This window comes from Tetrao urogallus (genome assembly GCF_951394365.1).
Source record: "Tetrao urogallus genome assembly, chromosome: 11".
NCBI lineage: Eukaryota > Metazoa > Chordata > Aves > Galliformes > Phasianidae > Tetrao > Tetrao urogallus.
The window spans coordinates 14,303,561-14,319,381 of NC_136824.1; the positions used below are offsets into that span (position 1 = coordinate 14,303,561).

At 40.3% G+C, this 15,821-nt stretch overlaps 2 protein-coding genes across 3 annotated transcripts; both read right to left on the reverse strand.

Annotated features, from left to right (window-relative positions):
• Nucleotides 1-574: 574 nt before the first annotated feature.
• Nucleotides 575-9,590, reverse strand: MAPDA (N6-Methyl-AMP deaminase; the record flags this gene model as incomplete). Its single annotated transcript, XM_079540759.1, has 10 exons — nt 575-766; nt 2,087-2,187; nt 2,594-2,732; nt 3,713-3,793; nt 4,491-4,617; nt 5,468-5,549; nt 6,092-6,179; nt 6,922-6,982; nt 7,381-7,511; nt 9,543-9,590. 10 exons carry the CDS (start codon nt 9,588-9,590, stop codon nt 575-577), a joined length of 1,050 nt encoding a protein of 349 aa, XP_079396885.1.
• A 759-nt stretch (nt 9,591-10,349) lies between these two features.
• Nucleotides 10,350-14,544, reverse strand: TM2D3 (TM2 domain containing 3; the record flags this gene model as incomplete). Of its 2 annotated transcripts, none has more annotated exons than XM_079541129.1 (6): nt 10,350-10,515; nt 11,559-11,634; nt 12,246-12,420; nt 12,975-13,132; nt 13,800-13,895; nt 14,457-14,544. In XM_079541129.1, the coding sequence occupies 6 exons, from the start codon at nt 14,542-14,544 to the stop codon at nt 10,350-10,352; spliced, it is 759 nt and encodes a 252-aa protein (XP_079397255.1). The 2 variants fall into 2 exon arrangements, with proteins under 2 accessions (XP_079397255.1, XP_079397254.1); XM_079541128.1 differs by having other exon boundaries at nt 13,800-13,898.
• Nucleotides 14,545-15,821: the final 1,277 nt, after the last annotated feature.

Here is a 15,821-nt window from a genome sequence, read left to right on the forward strand (position 1 = left end):
GGAGAACCCACAGCAGGATTCAGTCATACAGGTACGCCAACAAAAGCAGATGCAGCATTCAAGTCCCTTGAGACAAATATCTCCTTCTCCCTGAGGTTGTTTTCACATTCAATCAATTGCTTAAAACTTCTGTTTGAAAACAATACAAAGAAACAAAAATCCACAACCCATATCCACACGGCTTGGCATAATGCTGCCAACAGGCAGCCTTTGAACCCTAACAATTGTACCTTTATTCTCAGTCTCCAGTGTTTCTAATAAGACAATGTATTCCATTCAAGTTTTTAATGTCCTATTTTTAATGTCCTATCAAGTAGAGACACTGCATGATGATATATTTGAAACTTTAATCGCTGATTTAAGGCCCTTCCCAACCATGAAAGGACATTCACTTTTGCTACCAAAAGGATGCACGTCTGTCTTCTTTTTACAATGGCTTGGTTTGTGGACCAGATTTATAAGCCTAATATCTGGAAAAGGCTAAAGCCAGGGATTTTTGTCTTAAAAAAAAGAACGATTAAAAAAACCAACTAATTAAGCTAATGTACCTAAGCTGTTTAGAGCAGTCGTTTGATTAAACAAACAGAGTCGGCTTCAGTTTACACCAGCGTTCCCTTAGCTTTGATTTTACTACATTTGAAGCAAAGATATAGTTGATTGATTCATAGGAAAGATCCCACATCTGCGATCGAGTCAGATGAAATGTTTTTGCAACCAGTTCATATTCTTGAGACAGATCTGTTGCAAATACGCCTTTATCATCAGTCTGGAGTTAAATCAAAAGAAAAATAAAGTTTAAATTAGTTAAATTAATTAAAGGGTTTTGACTACACATTACAAAACAGTTTTACTTCGACGTGTTGCACATATTACTCCAGTTCTTCCATCTATTAAGTATCATTTCATCCTTACTTTGCCCTATTTTCACTTACAGTTAATAAATTACTCAAACACACAAGAAAACTTCTCAAACATAAATCATAACAAATAACATAAATTACCTAGAAAATACTATTTCCTATAAACATAGCTGGAAAGATGGCCTGTTAAGCACATCAAATATACATGTATTTACATAGTTTGCACGCATCATCTCCACACTCCTCTCTTTCTCAGATTTGTGAACTAGATCAAATTCTGTATTCCTAAATCTTCAGGGAAGAAACTGTTTCATCCTCTGCATTTTAACTGTTTCATCCTTTGCATTTGAGTCAGCTCAAATAATTTCTACAGACTGAGGTACTGAAGGCAGCATCTTAAAAACAAGACTGAAAGCAGTCTAAAGATCATCTATCTAAAAGAAACAAGTTAGGATTATTGAAGTGTTAATGAGATTTCCTATTTCTAACTTAGAGCCCTTGTGCCCCCTCAGAGAAGACTGCTAACTCTATCTCGTTAAATTTAAGACACCATAGCACCTCTTTTTCTGCTGCTTTTTTTATTGGCACGCATGAGCAAACTGCTATCTGACATGACACCACTGGTTATCTAGACTTACCACAATTCAAAATCCCAGAAATAATCTGATTGTGATCTATTTTTGAAACTCAGTGATATATAATAAAACAAAGGACTGATGCTTGTTTGAATGGTAAGCGTAATGCTTAAAAATACACACATGCTTGCACAAAGCTACAAAGTCTAAGGGGTAAACCAGCAGGATGGTAGAGTGTAAAATCCTGCCACATACTTGGCACCGTCATAAGGTGGAGAGAGAATTCAAGAGAATCTCAGAAGCCTTATTCAACACAATAAATTAGGATATAAGCACAAGCTTAAAAACAGTGATTCCACTCTTGCTTAAGTGAAATCCGTCCATATAAAAATGTTTAAGAATGTCATTACATACTTTGCTGATTATATTTAATCTACATAGGGAAATGTCCTGCTTTCAATAAAAAGATTAATGTTAAGCATTTCAATTTCTACTACAAACATATATCTGATGGAATATCATGATTTGCTGTAAGCAGATGATAGGCTGTAATGACACACAGTGAGTTAGTACCTCAGCTCTAATTCATAAAAAGAGACATACTCCAATATGACTCTAGTTTTGCCCTAAGAACCTGGTTAAAAAACTTACACAAAGCACAGCAGGATGGCCAATGTTGTACCAGTATCCAAAATGGTGTTTGTCACAGGAGGGCACTGTCTGAGTTTTGATGTTTGATGTCATGCAAAGTTCTAAGGAAAAAAAAACAGAATAATCAAACATATAATACTAAAAAATGTTTTCCACACATTAATGGGCGTGCTTCCTTCTAAACGAAAATTGAAATCAATTGTTTTCTTAATTTTCAATGCTTCAAATATTTTGTAAGATCTTCTGACAAGCCCACAGTAGCCATTTTTTTCCTTAACTACTTGCTGTGTGTAAAACATAAGGATCTTGCAAAGCACACACAAACACCACACAGCCTTTCACAGTAACCAAGGGTTATGATTTAATTTTGTTTTCATCAGGGACATCAATTGTTGTATTTTTTACATATTTGTGGCAGCCACCAAAGACAAATCAGAGTTACTGAATCAGCAGTATGCACGACATTCGTAAGTTCAGAGATTACCAAGTGATTTCCTGTTTCCTTACCAATAGGTATATGATTCTGTCTAACAAGTGGCACTAATTCTTCTGAGCCAGTTGTTGCAGAGTTGAGAAACGTTCCATGCCCAATCCTGTCAGGAGGCAGGCCCAGGAGAATTTTCGTCTCCTCCTCTTGATTTGGAATCTAGGGAAGATGTATTTTACATTCCATTAAAGCAGCATAAAATAACGTAATAAATGATCACAACTGAGCTCAACTTCTATTTTCATAGTATATAATCATATATAATCAAAACAGCGTACACAAGGCTAAATATCTGCACTGCTAACCTCTGAAGAAAGCAATAAGGTATGACAGTGATTGTCAAATTTGAATTATTAAACAAAGAAGCCATAATCTTAAAAGGATATGTGAAAGATAATCACTGTTTGAAATTATTAAGTGCTTTCAGTCAGAGGCATCAAATCAGCTTTGCATTCTTCGGTCTCAAAAGTACCCTGTCAAGGTGTCCTTCAACATCTGTTATACACAGTTGTTAAAAGCACTGTGAGAGCCCCTAAACAAAGCAAAAACCAGATCACACAGTAATATGTTTTCAAATCAGTATGTGGGAATATGTTGCAAAAACCTCCTTAATAAAATAGAAAAGTACGAACAGTTTTATGACAGTATCTATCACACTTAACTTTCTAAAGAAACAGAAGTATTTTCAGCATTCGTCAGACTGACCAGAGCAGACATCAACCACCACTTCAACAGACCGTAAGAGGAGGCTCTGCTCATTCTACTGGAATCAGCAGAATCAAAACAAAATTGAAATTTCACTCATGCAACTTAGAATGTGCAACTTTTACTATACATGACTTCTGACACTATACCAGAAAAACAACAGTGGATCTCCTGGAACATTTCCAATTGTCAAATCCATGCCTGCCCCCCCTCCTGTCCCCTCTGCTAGGTATAACATGGTAAGAAACAATTCCACAGTTCTTACTCAGAACTGATTGATGAAAATCTACCTTTGTTTTCTTTGGTCACAATGCTCCAAAACATTACTGCTTTCTCATGAGAAATCTCTCAAAATCCATAGAAGCTACTGCCAGCTTCATCAAGGTTTTTATGAAATGGGAATTACAGAGGACTAAAATAATGAAAACTTTTACCTCTGAAAGATGCAGTGCCAGCTTCAGACCTGCTTTTTTTGCTTCTGAGAGGGGTTCAAAAAAATCTTGACCATGCCCTGCCTTGAAGATAGAAAAGCATCATCATTCTACATCTAGTTTTACAGGAATTCTCTAATTATATGATTAAGAAGTCTAGCAATATCCAAATACGTAGCTCCACTACAGTTACACTGACTAACTTTCCTTTTGCCACTACTCCACTTTAGATTACAGCACAGCAGGCAACGTTCTGCTATACAGGTGCAATTTTGACAAATAAGCTATACCTCAGTAGTTCAGTTGATGCCCAACACTGACCACTCACATCTTGATTTGATACCCTTTCCATAACTATCACCTAGAGCTATTTCATTTCAACTCAACAGCTGTCTTCAAATACTCTTGCTTTCTTAATATTGAAAGACCATTTGGTGCAACAAATCAAAATTCATACTTGTGCAGACTTGCTATAGTATTTAGTTCACCTCAACTCAGCCTATCTACTAGGACAATTTAGTAAGAGACACTTCCCAGATAAACACTGCTTTCCAGTGACTTTTCTTTCAGCGTTATAACCTTCTGATTCTTTGTTAAGAGTGCCTTTTTCCCTTACAGCAACAGGGATTAACATAGTGTCAAAACTATGAGTAATTAACTCAAACAAGCAACAAACGTAAGGCAAAACCTTAAAAGAACAAAGTGTTTTTGGAACTGCCTTCTGCTACACAACATTAAATAGTCATCTTCAAGGACAGATCAAAGCAAAACAAAAACTTACATTTGGATCACCACTGAGGTCAAGTCCTACTACAACCCCATCAGTGGAAAGAAGGAATTCTTCAGCAAGTTTAACAGTCTGCTTAGCAACTGCTGGGCCATCTCTTCTATTTATTGCTATTAATAATCTTGGAGAGAAGCGTACAGGTTCAGTAAAACAAGCCAGAGTACCAGGAGACCAACAAATCTCACACCAACGCGAACGGCACTTCACCTCCTTCATGGGTGACAACAGAGAGCATTTGCACAGCAAACTGTTTAGAGAGTGAAGGTACTGAAGCACAGAGGAACACCAACGGGATTAATACAATAGCTTGTGAACTGCAGTAGCCATGGAGAGAAGGAGGGCAGGGAACAATATAATATACTGCTCTTCTGCTGCCTGCAGTACCAGGAGAGCAACCTCTTGGAGAGGCACACGTGAAAAATAAGAAACCTTCAACTTTCACAAACAAATCTAACAGGTTGCTATTGAGAATCTTTTATACAGGCATGTAGATTCATTGTCCATAAGCAACAACTGACACCTTCTAAAACTCTTCTGATCCTTTTAACTACCTCTCCTTTACTGCAGGCTGCTTGTAGAGCTAATCCAGCAAAAGCATCTGCAAAGAATGTAGGCTCTGAAATAGAGTCTCTAATGCATTTCCTTCAAAACACTGCCTTTCCTGAAAATATTGCAGAGAATGCACAGATTTAAAGCAGAAAAGTTGCACCCAGTTTCATTCTCTATCGGTAAAAATGAAGATGAAAAATTAAATTTGCATATAAAATATCTTTCTATTCCATTACAAAGGTGACTTTCTGTAAGAAAGATTTTATTAGTCAATGACATGCTAATTTAAAAATATACAGATGTATTTTATCTAGTTTAGACAATTTTCTTTTCCATGCTCTTTTGTAAACTTCTCTGCAAACCATGACAGAGCATCAGACTAGACAAAACCTTGAACAGAAGCACTCCATGGGCTCATTTACCTTACATCTATATCCAAGCCTTCTTCTTTACACTGCTTTATACCCTCAAGTACAGTTTCAACATACATCCTTTTGGTCATACCTACAAACACACGTACACATTTGGAATCAACATATGTGAATTAATTTATTTTTTTTACACTGCAGACCCAGTTCTCTCGCCTCGTTGCTCATTTTGCACCTTTGATTTTTCTCCACCTTTTTCTAATTCATGTAGTACTAATTAGCCTCCTTCTAAGGGCATCTCAGAGAAATAAAATAACATTATGAATCAGAATGCAGCAAAAGCAATTTTCTTATGTTTTTCTATTAAATAACATTAAAAGAAATGGAGTAATAAAAATAAAATGTATCAGCTACTGAGTAGGAATCAAATGTCCTACTAAAGTCAGTAACTTAAATTCTTGGGTAACGGAATTATAACCAGTGCATCTTTTTTTTTTTTCCTCAAAAATCTAACAGTAAACAGTAAAATGACATTTTCACATCACTACATTTTACTTCTACATTTAAAGTATATTTTAGTTGATTCAATTGAATTTAACGTGCCTTGTTATTAACACAGTCTTAACTAAGCTTTAAAGCACATCAGACTTAGGAATTAACAACTAGGACAGACTATACCTGTGGAATTTTCTTCTCGAGGAGTGCTCCTTAATTCCAGATATTTGACACCATCATCAGCAAATTCTTTAACAACATCCTTAGTTATCTAGTTAAGAAACAGTGTATTCAACATCACTAAAATAATAGTTATAATGGCTTACACTCTCTTTTACAACTAAATGACACCCAATTATCTTTTGATGGAATGCTTAAAAGTTTTTGGGATGGATGTTTCCAGCACTTTGACCCTGGAAATAGTCCCCATGGAAGTGCCTTCATTTCCCATACAGATACTAGAGCAGGTTATGATAAACAAGCATTTCCCTGTCTGAATGAGAAAACTCCTCACCTGGTGCATTTACAAACCCTTTCACAGCTCCTGTATCTTTCTGTAATTTAAAAGGCCACCTAAAAATCCTTTTAGATAAGGAAAAGAGGATACTGCATCACTTTATTCTCCCTATAGTGATCACACAACCATTCTTCTTGTTAATTTTGTAATCTGAGGCAAGCAAAAGACAATTCCAGTTCTGTATCTTGAGTACATAAATGGGACAAGAAGAAACACAAGACTGTAATAAATAGAAGCTTTGCTACTGAGACATCATATTTTTAAGACACTATCAGTCCAAGTGTCTGAGTAGTAATAAGGACCACCATATTGGAACCTTGTTGCTTTAAAAAATATTAAATGGAAACATTATTTTAATCCTCTATTTCTAAATCAATGTGTTTTACACTAGTAGCTTAAAGGGACCTTTGTCAATACCATTGTTATTCAGAATTCAACCAACCAACCTTGACTTTGCACGTCACTTGCTTGTTTGAAACTATTTTAACCAACTTACCAGTAAAATATCTTCAGTCCTTGTTGTAATCTGATAGATGATCTGAAACATCTGAAAACATCTAAAATAAAAAGTCAGAAAATAAACACCAAACAGTAAATTGAGCATTCATATAAAATCTATACCATGAAAACTTGTACTATGTTAATTAACCACCTTGTAGGTTAAAATGCACATGGGATTTTGTTTATAGGGCAACCAAGACCATCTTAAGGGCCACTTCTGATTTCAGAAGTAAACACATTTGCAACAGAAATTATTAATGTCAACATGAGATTTCCATTTTCTTTCAAAATATTTAAGAAATGACTTTATAGGTACAACTAGAAAACAAAACCTAAAAGTTTTTACTAAGCTGAAATTTACGTATATTTCTGCAGTCAGTATACAAAGTCATAATTAAGCTTGCAACTTAATTAAAAGGTACATAGTAAATGGTGATCTCACACGTTTACTCACTCATCTAAGGTTCTTTTCTTTCCTTTGTCAATCACAGTCATTCCATTCTGGATCTGAAGGTATGGTTTCTGCGCCATAAGTTTCTTCATAGTAGAAGAACTGATACAGCCATTCAAATGAGCATGAAGTTCCTAGGAGGCGGAAATACACTGTGGATGATTAAGTGAGAAGGACAGCTTCTACATTTGCTTTTGTACTACCACTCACGTATCCTGCATTACTATTTCACTCCAAGATTACAAATAACAATTATCTCTGGCCAACAATCTCTGCCCATTAACAGCACACCAGGATTAATTGTGTTCCATCGCTAGTGACTGATTTCTGCCTTTCTCGTGGCAAACTGTCTTACAGGTGCAAACCCATGCCTCTCAACTCTGTTCCTCACTCCATCTTTGCTCTGTTTTATGATCTCTTGGCTGCTGAGGTACGAAATAATTACCTAGAGCCCTCCAAACTCAATCAAAACACATGCACACAAGCTTTGTTACATAGAACCCCCCTGGCATTCCACTCTTCTCAGAGATAGATTTAGTGAAGTATTTCATAAAGTTGCTAATTGGAAAAATATTGAAATCTTTTTCAATAATTTTTCAAATTCAGTTTTTCAGTAACTTTTTCAAAAATTTGATTTAATGTTATAACCTACTACATCTCAGATTGCTAAAGCACTACATTTCCAGGCAGAGGAAAAGGGGTCTCATCACTTCAATCAGTGCACAACTCCAGCAGAACAGCAGGAGCTGCAGCTGCTCCCCACTTCAGGACATTGAACCAGGTGCACATTTCATTGTCTTCCAAGCAAAAGACAGAGTTCAAATGGACATTAAACTTAAATCTAGACAGATGTATCTTATTGAAAAGGCACATCAGCACACACAGAGTGTGCAGTTTGATTTTGCTGTGCAAACAGTGTGGTGAGTACGTGCTGCTGGCTGTTTTGGAAGCCCAGAACTGTAACACCGATAAGATGCAGCAGCATGCACCCCGAGATAGCACAGATGCACTAAAACACACCCTTCAGAACATGAAGCACATGTTATCAGGGACAGACCTCAGGTCTTGAAGGTAGCTTCAGGGTAAACAGGGCAAAATAAAGAAAAAATAAAGGTCAAGCTCAACTGTATTAAATGGAAGAACAGACTACAAAAGCTGCAAATAAAAGCAGAAGGCCAACATGCACAGCACTTCCCAGAGTATGGAACAGAATCAGAAGAAAGATCACTGAGATCATCTAGTTCAACAACTACCAACCCATCTCCAGACCACATCCCTTAGTGCCACATCTACCCTTGTACATCCCCAGGGATGACGACTCTACCACCTAACTAGGCCTGTGCCAGTGCCTCACCACCCTTTCTAAGAAATGTTTCCTAATATCCAATCTGAACCTCACATGGTGCAACTTAAGGCCATCACTTCTCATCCTATCACTGTTAACCTGGGACAAGAGGCTGATCTCCACCTCACCACAACCTCCTCTTCTCCACACTGAACAATCCCAGTTCCCGTAGTTGCTCCCCATAACACTTGTGCTCCAGAGCCTTCACAGCTTCATTGCTCTTCTCTCTCAATGTCTTTCATGCAGTGAGGGGCCCTATATATACTGAGCACAGTATTCAGGATGCAGCCTCACCAGAGCTGCATACAGAGGGACGACCACCTCCAGCTGCTGCTGGCTGCGCTGTCTCCCATAGAAGCCAGGATGCCAATGGCCCATTGACCCTCTCGGCCACCTGGGCACACTGCTGGCTCACGCTCAGCCAGCTGTCAGCTAACCACCTCCAGACCCTTTTCTGCCACACAGCTTCCCAGCCACTCTGCCAGCCTGCAGCAATGCACAGGGTTGCTGTGAGTGAAATGCAGGACCCGGCACTTGGTCTCGTTGAACATCATCCCGTCGGTCTCAGCACAGCGATCCAGCTTACCCAGATGGATTTGCAGGGCCTCCCGCCCTCAAGCAGATCGACGCGTCCTCCCGACGCGGCGCCATCTGCAAACTTACCGAGGGTGCAACTCAATCCCCTCACCCGGACCATTCATCAAGTCCGTGGGACAAAAACTCGCCGCCCCGTGCCAGCCCCCGGCCCACCTCCCGGCGGGCAGGCAGGGCTCTGCCCCTCTCGAGGCCGCACACGCAGCCGCCGCCCGGAGCCGCTCACCACTTTGGGCAGCTCCCGGTAGAAGCGCCGCTCCCGCTCCGCCGCCATGACGGCACTTTGTGGCGCAGGGCGGGCCGGGGAGGGGCCATAACGGCGCACCGCCCCGCAGGGCCCACCGGGAGGAGAGTTCACGGAAAGCACAACCAACGAGAAACTCAAGTACCGCTCCAACATCAAGTTTATTGAGTGAAACAACCGTCCGACCACCGCCCCTCGGAGCTCCGGCTGACCGGAGGGGCGGCCAGGCTGCGGGCACACCGCCACGCCTCCGGCTCCGAGATCGACTTGCAGGATGGCTGGCTGGCACAGAACGAGATATTTCCACTCGTACACTGGTCAAACCCAACGGAAACAAAGCCATCCTGGAACTCAAAGGTACTGCGGTTATTTTGCATTTAGCTTTGAGCCTCAGAGCCATCTAATTGTAGCCCCATTTCTAAGTAACCAGTCAGAAGCAAAAGCTAGAGATGAATGCAATGAAGATCAGTAAGCGCAGTGCCCTCAGGCAAATAAATTAACCTCCCGCAAGTGCGCAATGGAAAAAAAACATTATTGACATATATTGGTAATCAACCTTTCTCAGAAAAGCAGCACATCCATAAATGAAGGGAAATTAACTTCAATTTAGTGATCCACCCTTTTGTTTTACCTTATTTAAAGGCAAACTAAGTACAGATACTGTACGTTAAAATGTATCCACACAGAAAGAACAACTGTTCTTTATTCTATCTTAAGGGCTCAGACTCCTACACGCTTCTATAGGGAGCCCTTTCCAAGCAATTACTCCTCTTGGAAATTACAACTACATTAAATATAAAGAGAGCCATCTGCAGGTCCCACGTAGCCCACGCCAATCAGCAGCACATCAATCAGTGTCCAAATTCCAAGTCCACCAAAGCTGAAGAGTTTTCCCAGACCTTCCCTCCACTGGCCCAGATAGAAACGATCTGCTCCAAATCCACCCAGGGTGATGCTGTGAGAATGAAAACAATTCATTACTTCTGTGTTATGTTATAGTTACATTTATAGCACCCGGAGACTCGACAGTTTTTCCATTCATGGCAAGCAATGAAAACAAAACTTCTCTACTTTTCTAACTTTGTAGAAGCTTGAAAATAGGCTATAAAAACAGCACACTCATCCCTACACAAGAGCCAACTTCTTCAGCTGGTGGCAGGAATGACTCCTGCTGTGAAGGCAACTGTGTTACGTTATGTCCTTAATCACAGTCTTATGTATTTGTCTTGGAGAATATGGATTCTTGCTACATAATTCATCATTTTTGAACCTCTAAAACTTACTGGAAAATGTCCAAAAAAACCCCCCAAAAAACACCAAAAGTGTCTGTACTTTCAAATCACTGTTGTAGTTCTCTAATGGCTTAATGTGTCAAAAGCTACCTAAATAGTTTAAATTTCAAAACTGCTACGCAGCTTTCTACCTTAATAATTTTAAAATTAAAGAATCTTTCCTTTTAAAGCATTTCCAGCTACAACACTAGGAAAAGAAGCCTTAAAAAGTGTAAACCATCTACACAACGATCAGTGATACCCATCAAATTCAGAAATAGCTACATTCAAGAGATTATTTGGATGATTTACAGCCTTAATTGCTTTAAGCATATTATAAAGGGGGAGAAAACAATGTGAAGTCCACAGAATTATTTCAGCATTCTCATCTGTTACTTCAGTACCTCATTACATTATTTCAGTAGCTCATCTGTTACCATACAGAAAGCATGTCCCCTCTACTCAGAGAATCACTCGAGGCTTCAGAATCATTGGTATTTACTCTAAAGAAAGCACATCCAATGCAGAAGTAGGGTAAAGGTTTGTCTTTCAAGCTCTACTGAAGACAGCTAATACAAAATCTTCAGTCATCATATGCCTCCAAGTTCTAAATTCTAAACCATTATAAACTACCCACTGCACTGAACAATGTGGAACAAAGATTTTATACATGATACGTTCGCACTAATTCATGTCAGCTTAAGTTCCGCTAATAGCTCTTGTGTACCTTAGTGCCAGGGCAGTAGACCACTTATAACCTCCAGTCCAGTTGCAATACAGCATCTTTGGAAAGACTCTGTTACCTGAATGTTAGAAAAGGTTTGAACCTTAATGCAACTGACAAAAAAAATAAATAAATAAATAAATAAAAAAAAATCACATAATAAGTAAGAAAATGACATATGAAGCCACACTCACTGTATTCCTCTAACAAGGCACTAAAAGGGTTGGCAGTGATTGAAACAGGAATTTTTGAGAAAATCTTACATTTTACAGTCCTCTGTAGACAATCAAACTTTGTCTCACATCAGAAAACATGAACGGTAAATGAACAAATAAACAGGGAAAAATTAAACTAGTGGGGTGACACCAGTGTGACTTTTTCCATTATCCTGAGACGTTTGAAATTGATTCTATTAATGTTGTGCAAAGTAGTTTAAGTCATAAAAGTTAACAAAAAGAAAGACCAATTTTCCCTCACATGAAAGGTATACAACAGTCCTGTAAAACAATGTTTGCAGTTAGCTATCACTTTTATAAACAAAAATTAAAACGCAACTGTAAAAAAGAATCCAATAGATTGATCAAGGTGCAGATTGCTACTGTAATCAACATAAACAATCATTGTGCTGACTCAACATTAAAAAGCCATTTAGAAAAAAGTGTTCACAAAATCCCTGGTACGGCACATTACCCAGACAGTGGATGTGGTCCCGCACTGTACAAGTGGCATTGTATCGCTGCCGGGGACAGGAAACCGTCATGCAGTTTGTAGAATTGGTGCACACGTAGTCAGTTGTTGGAAGCTGCCAGCAAAACTGGCACGTCATGTTAATTGTAAAGTTCTCCTGCTCGTGGTTATTCTGATCCTACAGAAGGACAGCATTACCACTTCATTAGCAATCAAGAAACGGTCAGCTTTCAGTATCAAACTGCATCTCGTAGATAGAAATGTTGGGCAAAATGTCAGCTGCTCTTTGTTACCTCCATATCCAGTAGAAAAATCAACATGATAAAAGTGACAAAGGTATTAAAACACAGTTTTAGTACTACTGCTTCCTCTACTCCAAATGAGGCTGCTGCCAAATTGACTGTTCTTACTCATTTGGTTTCAACCTCTGACAGACATTAGCCTCCCCATTCTCAAACTGGTTCAGTTCTCGTTGGTCAGCACGCCAATTAAACACAATCGATCAGTGGCTGCATAACAAGATCCAAAGCAAGAAAGACAAGCAGAGAAGAGTAGGTCTGACTCTCTACCAACTGCCGGCAGCTCAATCACAAAAAACGGATAACCTGCCTATGATAACCTAACAAACTGCATACGTAAGAAGTTTTTAAAAACATACAGATATTTTATGACAAGATGTCAAAGTTTAATTAAATTACTCAAAATTAGTTTTAAAAATAATAGGTTACTTACAACACAATGAACATGCGGTTTGACTCTGCAATCAAAAGTGGCTGGCTTCCCATATATGCAGGAATAATTTGTGTTACATATCATGCAGTCTGGTGGCAACCTACTGCAAAGTCCATTGCTTGGACACTTAGTCACATAAGCTGGAATTTCTGTACTTTCTGAAAGATGAAATATGTAAATGAAGTTATAAAAAAATTCTAATTTAAAAAAGCAATCTAGTTTGAAGCATGCATATTCAAATACATACGTGTGTGTTGATACCATATAAAGGACTTTCCTTAATTTGCAACGTGCAGAATCTATACTATATGACATAGCAGAGCAACTTGCAAGGATCTTGAGAAGTTCTGCACTGGACAGCACAGCCCAGCACAACAACACTCAGCATGGACTTGCTCACAGACGTGTATTGTTCACATGTGTTCAGAATCACCTCTTAATTTACTCCCTATCTGAAACACTTACCTCTGCTTACCTACCTCAGGGATGTGCAAAAGCTGTGTTTAATTGCACTGGGAGCAGTAACAACTTCTTGCAGAACTCTGAAGTCGCTCCAGAATTTCCACCATCCATCATAGGCATAAAACACATGAACTACAATGCCAATTTAACTTTAAGATTTTATATGAACAAGTTTTCTAACTGTATAATGCAAATCATTTCTTATGGTTATTGAAGAGTAATTCTTGATATGATGCTCCACAACTTCTCTAAAAGAACACAGAAGTTTCTAAGATAGAACTGAAGACCTTTACTGGTAACCTCAATACTCGGAGGAGAAAACCCACAGGGCTAAAACACAGGGAACAGCAACACAAACTGTACCTGCTGCCCTGAAGTAGGGAGCGTCTGTGCTTGTTGAAGTCAGGCTTTTTGCAAATGTGGACTGTGGCTGTGAATGCTTCGTGGCCATCAAAGATCCTGCTGTGAGAGGAGAAAAAAAAAAAAAAAAAAAAAAAAAAAAAAAAAAAAAGGAGAAAGTGGTATTTTTAGAATAAAGTGCACCAGGAACGGTTTGCTTTCAGCACATTGGTTAAAAGAAAAAAAAAACACAACACGGAAAGTGCAATAATAATGAAAATGTATGTCAGGTTTCCCATTTTATAAATAATAAGATGTAAACATTAGATATCAAAGACGAGCAGAAGTGATTCACACCTTCCATACAACCCGCGCTGATGTTCCAGCTCAGCCTTGTTTTCTCACCGCTCATTTCCCGCCGCGTCTGCACCGCGCACTGCAGCCGCTCCTCACGCGGAGCTGCGGCACGGGGCCGCGCCCGGGCAACGGTGCCACCCGGTGAGCGTCAGGGGGCACCGCTCCGCCGCCCACCTCCGGGCCGCGCGTCTGAGGTCAGCCCCGCCAGCAGCCCCGGCCCCGCCCGACCACCCCGAGAGCGGCAGCCACCGCGCTGAGGCTCCGCCGGGCCCGCCCTGCCCGTCCCCACCGCCCTCCCCAGCCCGGCCGGGGCACCGCGCTCACCGCGGCCGGAGAGGACGTAGAGCTGCGACACGAAGAGCGCGACGCCGCAGAGCCGCCGCAGCGCGCTTTGCCCCGCCGGCGCCGCCATCTTGTCTGCCGCCGCCTCACGGCCGGCGCCTGCCCGGAGAGGGGCGGAGCGCGCGCGCCCGCCCGCAGGCGGTGCTCGGGGCCGGACCCTGCAGAGCGGTTCTGCTTCCCTCCCGCCTTTTCTCAGCGCAGCTGTCCTTCACGTGCTTCATCCTGCATAGAGTTAGAGCATGTCCTGCAGGTCCTCTAAAAACTGCCACGGCTACAGCACGGATACACGTGTTAAAGCCCGGTACTGGAAAGGGCGGGAAGCTCATCTCAAACTACTGCCCCTCAGTGCTGGAGCCCGAACACATCACGGGTCATGGAAGGTGAATGTAGCCCACACAAAACAAAACTTTCACAGATAAGAATATATCCTTAAAAATAGAAAAAAGTCACCCCAATCATCTGACATTAATTCTGTAAAGCTGAACAGAAAGCTTTCCCCATCCTCCTTCCTACAGTTCGCTTTTCTTTTTTCTGTGGGTGGCAATCGGTGAAAGCTGGGTCACAAGCCAACTAGCACGGCACAAAGCACGCGCCAATGGAACACAGGCTGCAGGCAGGGGGAAGCACTGGCGTGCTTGTAATAACATCTGTGTCAAAGAGCACTTCCAACTCGTGGCTGTATGTTTACAAAGGTTGACAGAGCACATAACAGTGAAAAAATACTCGTGGTTAAAAATCACATATAAAAAAACATTGATTAAATGCCCTGCAGAGTTAACTTTAAAAATCATTTATAAGCATAAACAATCAGATAAGTAGAACCAATTTGTTTTCCAACACACTTGAAACAAAAAAATGAAGATTACATCACCCAGTTTCAGCACACAGTATCCCAAGCAACCACAGCAATAAATCACATGCCCATTTCTTTGAAAGGCAAATTGAGTGGGATTTTTTTTGATTGTTTTCAAAGAACCAAGTCAACAACAAACAGGCAGAAATAAAATACTTCCCACACACGGATATGGTGGTTAATTCAACTTCATTCTTGGTAATCGCCTTTACAGCAAGCAGTTACCGAAGGCATGGGCTCATTCAGTACCTTGTTACATTGTGATTTCCAACAGATACCATTTATTTATCACTTGTGAGCAGAAATTCATGAAGGAACAGGCTACTCCCTTACTCCAATATCTGACACATATTTGACAATTCAGAGTTAGAAAAAAGCAAAACCCAAGAGCCAAGCTCTGGATTCCAGGCCATGTCAGTTCTGCAGCTGCTGTATGACTGAGGTAGTTCAGCAGCTGCAGTCAGCACATTTCCCAGCCTTCTGCTCCTTCAGCT